Here is a 12,480-nt window from a genome sequence, read left to right on the forward strand (position 1 = left end):
AGCCAATGGAGGCAACGAGCAAACAGCAGGCAGTGTTTGATTGATGCTGTGTGCACAACCACAGCGTGGAACTTGTTGCCAGAGGAGGCTGCAGAAGCCAAAAAGTACAGATGGGTTCATGATGGGATTTAGGAATGTGCACAAAAGAGATGTCCATTGGTGGCTGTTAAAGTTGATGATCTGGATGCAGCCAGGAGCTGAGGAAGTCCTGCTGATTGCTGGGAGGACAAACCAAGAGATGTCTTGTTCATTCTCACACTTCTTATCAGCTGCTGCTGGCCACTCCTGGAGATAAGGTGCTGGAGCAGACTGACCTCTCCTCTGCCAGGTTCAGCGCTGGCAGGACCCTTTCAGCAAAGCATGAGCCCTGGCTTTATCTTCTTTCATGGATAGACATTTCCTCAAGAGAGCACCACTCCTGCAGCTCCCAAGATCCAGTCTATCTGATTTCCCACTAATGCTTCCCATGTTTTCTTTATCACATACAGAATTTACTGAAGCTGGTTTCACTTACTGGTTTTATTTCTTGCTTCTCCCCAGTCCTCGGCATTCACAAACTGCCTGCAAATGCAGCAACCGACATCACCTTCCCCATGAAAGGCTGGAGGGGAATGGTGGACTGGGCCAAGAACTCGGAGGACAAGGTCACTGTCTCCAAGAGCATCCTGTCTTCAGGGCTCTCAGGTAGGCAGCACAGCCAACACAAATTTCCCCCTTCATTTCCTAAGAGTGGTTCCTTCCATTTGCCTGGTCTTCAAATCCCCTTCCAGCCCAGCTGGATTTGCTCACAAATGTTTGGACAGCAAAAGCATTGATGAGTGCAAATAAGGCTTTCAGATGTGGCCTGACCAGGAGTTCAACCTAAACTCCTCATAAAAGTTCAGGGGCAAGCTTAGTGCCTGGGTGTGGATATTTATCTTTCCCTAAAGAAGCAGGAAAAATTGGCAAACAATGGTTTAGGTGCCCCCAAGCCTGGATCGAGACCAGAGCCATCTGAGGGTGAGTAGCTGGGAGTCAGCAGATCAGGCTGAGCAGCTGGTGGCTCTGAGTCTGCTGCTTGGACAAGCTTTGATAGATCTGGGGATTTATGGTGATGCCTTTTCCTGGTCTTAAAATCAAGAGTCAAACATGGTTAAAAGGGAAAAAGGGATTTTACCTTTGTATTTATTTTAAGGATCCTTAGGTGCACACATCCAGGTTGAATGCACCTCAATGCCCACCTCAATGCACACCCACCATAGATCAGGTATAACATTATAGGTTTTACTAATTAGCACATCTATCAAAGATTCCCCAATGAGAGGCTCGAGTGAGCCCCCCTCCCCAAGGATCTTTCCCCTGGGTGGTTCTATCTTCATTTACAGAAAGTGTTCTGGAGAGGACCTTGGGATCTGGGGCTTTCTGATCCCTAACTATAAAGCTTCTAAAATGTTTGGTCTCCTGGCTGAACAAACAAGTCCCAGAATGTAGGCAAAAATCACTAAGAATACAGAAGTTGTAAAAAGGTATAAAAGGGTATAAAAGAAAAGGCAAAAAATCATCATGACATCAATGGTCCTTGTGTGAAATTTCCTGCCCTCAGAGATGAAATTCAGAGGCATTTATCACTAAGGCTCCAAATCAGAGCATGGACATGAGCCCCAGCACAGAGGTGGTGCCTCAACCAAGGTGGCCTCATTGCCAGATCTGGAAGAAAAGCTGGAGGTTTTTGGGATGATCTGATGGATGAGAGTCCCAGGAACCAACACACTCAAGGTGCTCATCTTTTGGCAGAGCCAACACTCGGCAGAATTGAGCCCTGAGTTCTCAAAAGCAGGACCCTAAATTAGGCTGATTGCTGGGAAATGATGGGATTTACTTTTGGCACTCATGGCTTTGAGAGCTGCTGGGTCCCCTTTCCTTGGGACAGAGGCTGGAGACTGAGTTGTTGCTACAAAAGACCTTTGGCCTCTCGTTGTCATACCAGGACCTTTTGTCCTGGGCTTCCCTGCTGGGGATGGCATCAGCCATCACTTCAGCCTGGGAAATCTGAGGCCAAGAACAGTTAAGTGACACCCCCAAGGGTAAACAGTGAGTCACCAGCAGAGCAAGGGCCATGGCAAGCACTCCTTGTGTTTTGTTGTGCCTTGCAGACAGCGTGAGCTCCCTGGGAGAAGCTGGAGCACGTTAGGAGCGTTATCCCAGGTTGTTTGTGGATGCTGTGGTGCCTTTACCTTTGGAAACTTTTAATCATTTCTTGGACAAATTGCCAGACCAGACCCAGACAGAGCTGATCCTGCTCTGAGGCTGAGGGCTGTCCCAAAAGCATCCAGCTCCCCATGGAGCTGTTTTCCAGACTTCTGTTGGAAGCATCCTCACACAGAGCTGGTCCAGAGCCCCCAGGCTGTAGTGACTGAGCAAACAAAAGGTGACATCCACCCTGAGGAAACAACTTCCCATCAGAGCTCACTTCTCCGTGGTTTCCTGAGTACCATCCAGGGCTCTTCTGCCTCTGTTTTGTTCAATATCTTGTGCTGGTGGTGCAGTTTTTGAGGGTTTACTCAGTGGTTGCAGCAGAAATCCACCTCTATTAGTTTTGATCCTCACTTTTCTCTGGCTGCAGGCAACAGGAGTAGCTATCCTGAGCAAAGTGATGAAGACAGGCAGCTCCATGAGACCAAATCCAAACCTCTCACTGCTGGGAGCTGACTGAACAGTTGATTTCGATGGGCCAACACTGATTCATGCAGCTGGGTGACACAATTGCTCTGCAAGCCTGTCTGTCAGCCTCTCCCAGTTATATGCTGGGAGATATCCCAATCTGTTGATAAGGAAGACAGACATGCAGAGCTGTGCCTGTCCTGCAGGGATGGAGCAGACACACTGTCAGCTCAACCTCAGTACAAGATATCAGAGAAGCCCCACCTGGTGCTTTCCCAGGCTTCTTCAGCATTGCTTTTCACCCAGCCACTTGCTTTTTCTCCCCCTGAAAATCCAGCCCTGGGACTGCCTCTGCTGTGGTTTATCAGGGACAGTTCTGGCTTTTTGCAGCTGGGCACCGCAAGGCAGCAGAGCAGGAGGAGGAGGAAAAATAAGAGGAAAAGGAGAAGGAGGTCAAGTGACGTGCCCAGAGGTCACACAGATGATTCAGAGGCTCATCTGGATCTGCTGCAGCCCCCAGAGGCAGCACATGAGTTTTGGGGTCAGAGCAGGCGCAGTGGGACAGCTCCCCTTCCTGCTGCCCTTGTCAGCCTGAGCGCGGCTCCTCTCTCTGATGGCCTGATAGCTGTGGACGGCTCCAAAGGCCTCGAGGTGGCTGCAAGAGACCTTTCCCCCCTGCAGATTTGTCTGTTGTGGTGCTGTCAGAGGGATTTGGGGGCTTCTGAATGGGGGAGCACCATTTGGGAGGGGTGAGCCTTGGTGAGGGTGGAAATCTGGGATGCCAGGTCACGCCAAAGGTGCTGAGCCCTCCCTGTGGGGACAGCAGCCACTGCATCCCACTACAGTGATGATGGCATTGGCCATGCCCCAACAGAGAGCCCTCCACCACTCCAGAAGGCAAATCCTGTCCCTGGGTGTCCTGTGGGGACAGCTGCCACCCCAGTTGTCTCAGTGCTGTTGTCTTCTTCCCTTTCCTCTGGTGTCCTGCAGTGTTGGACGACTCCTCCGTCTTCGTGGTCGGGACCGTGCTGTACCGGAACGTGGGCAACATCCTCTCCCTGCAGAGGTAAGAGGGGCTGCCTGGGGAGGGGGAGCAGCTGGGAAATCACCAGGAAGATCCCTCTGGCTGCAGAGCCCCAGTCTTCCGGGAAAAAGTAGAAATCATTGGGTGCAATGAGACAGATTTTGACCTGCAATGGGAATATTTTGACGCCGACGTTCAGGTGGGGCCAGGTTCATGCATCGCGTGCCGGAGGAGCAGGAATGTTTTCCCCATCCAGCTGCAGCACTCCAGACACGAGGGGAGGAGGCTCAGTGCTGCTGTCTCATTCCTCCCTGCCACCCTTTGCCCTCCAGGAACGGAACCTCACCCTGCCCTCCTCCTCACGAGGGATTTTGGCGGCCCTGACAGATGGGGGATGCTCAGCTGCCCCGATCTTCCCGAGCTGCCAGCCGCACAGAGCCCTGGAGAGCAGCACAGGCAGGCTCGGGGAGGAGAGAGGGGAGCAGAGCACGCCTGGCTGCACATGTCTGCCGTGCTCCCGGCGCTGCTAAGTGCCTCGGGCACCAAAGCTTTTGTGTTCAGCCCTCCCTTCCCTTTTCTTCGCTCCTCTCCCTTTTCTTCTCGCTCTTTTTTTTTTTTTTTTTTCTTCCCGAGACTGGTACTGAGGCAGTAAATTAAGCATCCTAAGGCACCTTCTAAATCTGTTCTGCACTGATTAGCGTGAGCCCATTTACCATAAACACCAGGGCATCTCTCCTCACCGATAATCATTTAAATACCTCCAGATTTAGCATGGGCAATGGCAGAAGGGCTCCAAGTGAGTGCAGAGAGGAATTAGCAAGCCAGCCAACTGTATTCTGTAATATCTTCCATTACAGCAGTGGGAATTAGATCAGAAGGGCAATAAACATCATCGGCTCAAATGATCCAACGGTGTTTCAGCTTCCTCTGGCCAAGCAGGGAATGAGCTCTGATAACCAGCAGCTGCTGCGGCCACAGTCTCCGAACAGCATTCCCGCGGGAGAGCTGATTTAAGATGTTCCTTAATTAAAGGACAGTCCCTCTTAAAAAAAACCACGAGTCTTGAATCACCTGGGCAGAGTCAAAAGGAAAAAAAAGAAAAGGAAAAATGAAAGCAGCGGCAAAGCACTTATCACTTCAGCACTGTGCAAATGGACACAGCATTAAAAAGGAGAAGGTTGTTAAATAACCACGTAGCTGCCTATGGGTAAAAAATATTTCTGACCACTGAGGAGAGCAGCTATTCCTGAGTACACATAAGAAATACGGACCCAGACCCTGGACTGGACTAGTCTGATTCAATGCAGAGTGATTTTTCCAAGAACGGAAAAAAAAGCAGATTTAACTCAGCAAACAGCACCAGCTGAGCTGTTCCTAATTGTCCCAATTTACCTCCCCCAAGCAGCAATTCTGTCTCTGAGTCATGAATTACTCTGTCCCCTTGGATCCAGGAAGCCCAGCGGATCTTGGCAGCTGTGACAATTGGGATGGGCTACACACAAAACCTGATTTTCCAAGCTGGGGAGGTGAGAGAGGAGCTTGGTCCCAGCTGGAATCCGCTGCAGAGGACACAGACAGCAGAGAGCCACGAGCCTGTTTCTCCCCGTGTACCAGCACTGTGTTCACAGCTCTTTGCACACCCTTGGTGGCCACTCAGGAGCCCTCTGAGCTCCTCTGAACTCCTGCTCAAGCCCGATCTTGGCGTGTTTTGTTCTTCCCAGAAGCTGGGCTGCAACGTGCTTGTAGGAAAAACAACTCATCTTCCTCCTGAAAGATTCCCCGTGATGCTGAGTCCTTCGCCGCCCCCGACAAGCAGCTCAGCTGCTTAATTGCCTTCTCTGCCAGGAGCTTGCCTCTCTTTTTGAGGCCGAGTTTGTCTGACTTTCACTTCCAGGCACTGGGCCTTCGGGTGGGTGACTGAAAAGCCTCCCGCATGCAAGCCTTCCAACAGAGAACTTTTTGTCTGGTTTTCTGGCACCTGGATCGATTTTGTGTCTCTGTTTTGAACTCCCTTTGCTGTTTCCCCATCTCAAAGTGAAACTGAACCCAACATCAGAGTGGAATCCAGACAAGGAGGGTACAGACAGAAGTTGCTTCTTCTCAGTATAAGGGATCTTAAATATCATCTCATTCCCACCCCCCTGCCATGGGCAGGGACATCTTCCACTATCCCAGGTTGCTCCAAGCCCCGTCCAACCTGGCCTTGGACACTTCCAGGGATGAGACTGCCACAGCTTCTTTGGGCAACCTGTGCCAGGGCCTCAGCACCCTCTGAGCAAAGAATTTCTTCCCAACATTTAATCCAAACCTCTTCTCTTTTAGTTTAAAACCATTTCCCCTTGTACTCTCATGATTAACCCATGTAAAAAGTAGCTCTCCATTTTTTTATAAGCCTCTTTCAACTTCTGGTTGAGCTGGGGCTTCTTGGCCACCGATCACCCTTCACGGTCTGCACACCGGTGACTTCTGTGTTCTAACAACTTGCCTCGCTGAAAAATCAAATTCTCTTTCTGTTTGTGTTTGCTGCATCGATCCTCACCTGCTCCTCAGCCTCCTGAGGAGGTTTCGGTGTCATCGCCGCTGCTCATGCGAATATTCAGCAGCAGTGACCCAAGGACTGACCCTTACAGACACAGCCTCTCATGAAGGCATGCACTGGTGGTTACCTTGCAGCAGATCCCATTTTCAGCCTCTCACAGCTGCCTGCTCCCATTGATTTACTCCTTTACTTTTCCTCTGTAGGGTGATAGTTGGGCTTTGTCGGTTCATTCTTTTTTTCTTCTTTTTCTTCTTTAGTTTTTCCTTTTTTAAGGAAAATATAGTTTTTATTTTTTTATTTACCCTGTTAAATCAGTGTTGTTTTTCCCTCTAGTGTTGGTGGAACAGTGGCTTTCTGACCATCTGCTTACACATCCATGGACAATTCCAAACAATTTTTCCCTCTTTTTTTTTCTTTAAACCCTATTTTTTTAGCTGCTGTTAAGCAACCGCAAATCTTTCCCACCTAATTCTTTTCTTAAAAAAAAAAAAAAAAATAAAACCCAGAAAGAAAAGGGAAAGATTTTAGCAGTACCTGCAGATTAGGTGAAGATTTGGATAAGGAAGGATTTCCTTTGTCCATGGGTGCCACAAGGGCTGGGAGCAGCCTAATCTGGATCTACCACTCCACTACCAACTCCTTCACGGCAGCACTTTCAGCTGCTGCTTGTGAGGACCTTTTGCTTATTTAAACACCAATAAACTGCAGAAAAATGAGAAAACTCTGTATATTTACGTGTTCAGTGTCCAGAGAAGTGCCTACAAAGAGTTTAGCTTTCCAGGAATGGGAGTTATCTCCTCACTTTATTGCCCCTCCCAAGAGCCAAACCTCCCAGGGCTGTCAGATTTATTACAATATTTGCCTGGGCACAGCCATTTAGACATCTGCATGAAAGGTTTGGCCTTCTTCCATTTGCTTTTGGTCCTCAGGGAGTGACGATACACAGCAGTGCCTCCAGCCAGGATCTGTGCTGCCCCATGGATAAGCAACCACACCGCAGCCTCACTGCAGTGCAGGCTAAGCCAGCCTTTGGAGAGGCAAAACAGGATACTTCTTTGGAAAGCACATGAAATCACAGAATATTCTGAGCTGGAAGGGACCTACAAGGGTCACTCTAGTCCAAATGAGCTGTTTCCTCATGGCAGGGACAGAAAATGAGTCTAGGACTATTTTATTTCTGGGATAAATACAGACTCTTAAGTCCGGTCGCTTTAGGGCTTGATAAGATTCATTAAATGGTTTGGTTTTGGGGGGATAAATGTGGGATAGCTGTGAGGGGAGCCCAGAGGGCAGAGGATGGGGTTCACCAGCAGCAAATGTCTTGGGGGGATTTTAAAGTAATGGGGTCAACCCCTTCTGCACGGGATACACTAAACCTTGCACCACCAGTGATGGCTGCCATGGGACTCCCTGCTCCCCAAAAATCCCTCCAAAACCTCTCTTTCCCCTCTTCTCCCCAGGAACAGCACCGTTCTGAACTCCAAAGTCATCTCTGTGACTGTCAAGCCATTCCCTCGGTCTCTCCTCACCCCTCTGGAAATCGAATTCTCCCACCTGTACAACGTAAGTGGTTCCTGGGAACCTGCCCCATCCCATGGCCATGTTTGCTTCTGCAGGGCAGGAATGGGTGGGTGTCAGGAAGGAGGTGGTTTTGATGGGCTCCTGACATCTTTTCCTGGTACAGGACCCTTCAATCTTCCCAAAAACCAGGCTGCATTTCCAGAGCAGCAGGAGGGTGACACTGCCGGCACAGGGAACACGGCTGTGCCTGTCCCCAGTTCACACCCTTTCATCGTGGGCATCACCACAGGGGAATAATCGTGCACTCATTAAAATAACTTGATGCAACAATGGTCTTCCTTGAGGAGGGAAAGGCAGGGGGAAAGGTTGTTCCCATTAATTCTGGAATATTACTGTTGTCCTCAACGCTTTCCAAGGCAGGCAAAAATTCCCTCCAGGTTCCTCTGCTCAACCCTAAGCAGATTTATGGGATGGACATTTCCATACCCCAAGGCCTGTCCTTTCTGTGGAGATCAGATGCTCTCCTGAGGCTCTGCAACATGAATATTAAGATCTGTTGTGTCTTTGGACTCCCCTGGAGGGATGTTCCAGAGCTGTCTCAGACAGCTGGAGTCAGAGGCAAACCTCATCCAGGGGGCTTTAAACACACCTGACCCCCTCCTGCAGGGCTGTGGTTTTGTCCCACAAAAGCACAGGCTGTATTTGATCCACTTTCCAGAAGGGAGCAGCAAAAGGATTCTGTGTGAGAGGAGGGATAAGGAAGAATATCCATAGGTTGAGTCAGGAGAGAGGCAGAGTCAAATCCCTCTGCAGTGGTTGTGATGCAGAACAAACCAAGGCACATTTTATTGTGGCTTTTCAATCCCACCGTGGCAGAAGCCATTCCAAGGGTTTGAGATCCATGACAGCTCATCTGGTGTATCCCAGACACTCCATCCTTACAGTGGAAGGTGTTTTACAGGCCCCACATTTTTCATTCCAGTCCGGGCGCTCCATAAACAGCGTAACACTGATTTATTTCTATTTTCCCTTTCTTGTCTCCTGGCAGGGAACCACCAACCAGACCTGCATCCTGTGGGATGAAAATGATGGGTGAGTTCTGTGGGTTTCCCTTTACTCTCGTGGGTCTGTTTGCTTTTTCGGGTGAAATCATCACAGTTTTAGCAGTGACGTGTCAGTTCTTGCTCTCTCTCCTCAGTATTTTCTTCACCCTCGTGGGGAGTGCTTCCTCCTGCATGCATGCACTGTTTCCCTCTGAGATGTCTTTTAGTGCTGTTTTGGATTTTTTCCGCACAAAGGTTACATGAACTGGGACCCAGGACTGTGGAGTTTTTCATATTGAGCTCAGCAAAGCAGTGCTTGGCTCTCTGCACTGCTCACCCCAAATTGGGCACCACAAGGAGAATAACAAAAATTCAGTTGCAAATATGTCCTGTGGAGGTGAAGTCCAGGTGATATGAACTTCATATTGTGCTGCCATGATATAGAAAAATTATTTTTGCCAGAATTCCAGCGATGACTGGTGCTGTTCAGGAGGGTTTGAGTGATGTGGTTGTGGCCAGCAGGGAAAAAAAAGCAATCCCAAGTTGCCACAAAGAGTTGGGACCATAAATCCCATATGGGGAGCAGTTGTCAAAGAATATGCATCTTAGAAAGAAAAAAAAAACCACTCTGAAAGTGAGGCCTTAAATCCTGAGTGAGCTTGACAAGGATACAAAGTGTTTGATTTAACAGTGGTTTTACTTCACTGACTTTTGCATCTCAGTTTGAGGACCTACCTGGCTCCTCTTCTGCTTGCAGTCAGTTCCTCTCCTTGAGATCTCAGACATTTGGCACATGCCCCTGCATTTATTATTATTATTTATTATTATTACCTGCAGCATCTGAAAAATGATTCCATTCTTGTCCTTTTATGCTCCATTAAGTAGCATATGCACACAGAGGCAGGCAACAGATTTACACTCAGCTCAGTTCTTGTTGGTCTGGGATTAATTTGGCATCTCTGAGTGAATCCAAAGCAAAGCTGAAGAACCAAGAGGGTCTCCCTGCTTGTGGAATCACACTTGTGCTGTAGAACTGGTCCCTCTGGCTTCTAGTAGAAATTGCTCCAGCGTTAGAAGACGGTTGAGATGCAGGTGGACTTCTAAGAAATTAATGAAAGGGGATTTTATTTTATTTTCTGTGTGCCAAAGAGCAAACTGAGCGTGTGGGTCAGCACAGAGGGCTGGATTGGTGGGCAGACCCAGGAGCTGGCCTGCTCTGCTAAATGTGTTGTTTCTCCACGCTGGAATGGAATTAAAGCACTTGTACAACAACCCCATTTTTGGCAAGTAGAGGCAGGAGTTGGAACCATTGCCCTTTTTGCTCCCCTCTCCATCCCACTGCTTTTGGCTTTCCAAAAGAAGAGAGAGGGTTGTGTCCAGGAGCATGGAGATGCTTCCCTGCCATGCTCAGACCTGGATTTAATTAGCTGCAGTCTGAGCATGAAAACAGCAAAATCCAGTTTGGACGTGGCTGGGTCTGAGGAACAGGGATGCCATTCAGGGTGGCTACAGGAATCTGTCAGAGCTGGCACTGGGAAGGGCCTGGTAGGACACAGATGAAGGTTTACCCAGTGCTGAGCATGGATTGAGAGGTTTGGATGCCATTTCTGAACTGGAGGCAAAGCAGTGCTCAGTTCAGTATCATCAGCTCTGCCTCGTTGTAGGGAACGGTTTGGGTTGGAAGGGATCCTAAAGATCATCTCATTCCAACCTCCTAAACCAGGTCACTCCCTGCCCTGGGAGCTCTGGCTGCTCCACACTCTTCCTCCCAAGGCTCAGCAGCTCATTGGGCTGCCTGTTGTCCCTCTGGGAGTGCAAAATGCTGGGATTCCTTTCAGTCTTTCATCTCTGCAACCCCATGGCACCAAAGAATGAGAGCTAAGAGCCGAGCAGGAAATTTCTTGGCACCGATGCCGCAGTTTGGTTTTCAAGGATGGATTCCAATCCCCCGGCAGATTGGTTGTGCAAATGTTGCTGCTAAACCTCCACTCTCGCCGGGTTTTGGGGGTTGTGTGCACGTCTGCAAGTGTTTGCAACCAATATTTACAATCTTGAGCAGCTGAAAAGCCCCAAATGCCGATGTCAGCACATTTTTTGTTAGGGGGATGTTCCAAAACTTAGAGCTGATCCGGAGAGCTCTGGCGAGGGGAGCTGCCAAGCTGTTTGTGCAGTATTTTAAAAGCTGATTTGCACAACATTTTAAAGTTGATTTGCTACCACTGCTGCCTCCTGAGAAAGTCTAACGAAGGGCAAATTTTGCAAACCCCATTCCCCAGCCCTGACTGCTCACCTCGAACTTGAACAGCGCTCTGGAGCTGTCAAGCGGTTTGAGCAACCATTTTGGTAATTGTTCCCTGCTTGGAACAAGAACTTTTAGGCTGCACCCTGGACTTGTTGTCTGGTATGTGGTAGAGGGGACTCTGTGCCAGGAAACCCCATGGCTCAGCCACTCTGTGTGGTTCCCCTCTTTGCTCCCATATTCTCCTTCCTGCCACCTCTCCCTATCAACTGGAGGTTTTCCCACTGATCAGTCTCATAAGGTGGTTGTGCAAATGGGTGAAACTGAGGTTGCCCCATTCCTGGAAGTGTTCAGGATGAGGTTGGATGGGTCTTTGAGTAACCTGGTCTAGTGGGAAGTGTCCCTGTCCATGGCAGGGGGGTTGGTACTAAATGTTCTTGAAGGTCCCTTCCAAGCCAAACCATTGTGCGATTCTGTGAAATCCCACTTCCCGTTTCTGACGGATTTAATGGATTTACAGCTTCGTTTCCCTCCTGTTCTCCACCCTGCTGCTTTCCGTGTGCAGCCCAAGCCAGCCTGTTGTGGTGTTGCCTGCTCAGGAGACACTGAGACCCCTCAAGATTCCTCTTTTGCCGCTCTCCATGTTCCTGCTCCAAGGCTGGGTAGCCAGGTGGAGCTTCCCCACACTCACAGTCACCCACCTGAGGCTGTAGATCTTGGTGACCCAAATTCCACCTGATTCCAGTGACCCAGCCTCCGGATTTAACCCCTTGAATCCTGTGACTGAACAGGTAGAGAGGCAGGAAGCCTGGAATAATCCTCCCATGAGAGCTCCTGCCTGTTCCTGCAGCCACCTGAGCTTTCAATCCCATCCAGAGCATGCCAAAACTCTTTAAAGGCCACTTAAAATCCATGGGCCATGAAGGGTTGGACTGTAAAATTGCAATTAGAACAGACAATTATCTGGTGACCATGTGCTTCCTCAAAGATGGAGCTGTCAAACAGTGCACTTGGAAGAGAAAAAAGAGGAAGAACCCTTGAGTGTTCATTCATTTGCATTTAGATGGATATTTAAGCTTGTACTATTAACAATGGATTTTTGATTTATTAATCCCAGCCCCTTTGAGTGACTGTGAGATTCATGGGTGGCACCTCTGCCTCTCTTTTCTCTTCCTCTTGCCCCCAACTCCTCATGCCATGAAATAGGAGGGGAGAAGATCAGGGACTAATTTCTGTTGTGTTGGGTGTTGTGAGTGTGATTAATGAGCTTAGCATGGGCTGGACAAATTGAAAGCTGAAATCAGAGAATGATTTGGGAATCTCTGGCTCTCCTCCAAGGGTATTCATCTGGAGTAATTATTGGCTGCTTAGCCCTGATGAAGTGAAAACCCAGGCAGGATCTGGTCTCCTGCTCCCTCCTTGTCCTGCTGGGACAGGAGAGGAGTTGATAAATGCAGCCATGGATGTGTATTCA

At 49.1% G+C, this 12,480-nt stretch overlaps 1 protein-coding gene across 13 annotated transcripts in view; it reads left to right on the plus strand.

The window, feature by feature from the left end:
• ADGRB1 (adhesion G protein-coupled receptor B1) overlaps positions 1-12,480 on the plus strand; it is a 283,118-nt gene that overhangs the window by 155,848 nt on the left and 114,790 nt on the right. For all 13 annotated transcript variants that reach the window (XM_039548691.1, XM_039548694.1, XM_039548698.1 and 10 more), the window contains 4 exons: positions 541-684; positions 3,631-3,706; positions 7,664-7,766; positions 8,773-8,816. In XM_039548691.1, coding sequence (XP_039404625.1) covers positions 541-684; positions 3,631-3,706; positions 7,664-7,766; positions 8,773-8,816 — 367 coding nt within the window. The remainder of the gene's footprint in view (positions 1-540; positions 685-3,630; positions 3,707-7,663; positions 7,767-8,772; positions 8,817-12,480) is intronic.

Source organism: Corvus cornix, chromosome 2, assembly GCF_000738735.6.
Source record: "Corvus cornix cornix isolate S_Up_H32 chromosome 2, ASM73873v5, whole genome shotgun sequence".
Classification (NCBI taxonomy): domain Eukaryota; kingdom Metazoa; phylum Chordata; class Aves; order Passeriformes; family Corvidae; genus Corvus; species Corvus cornix.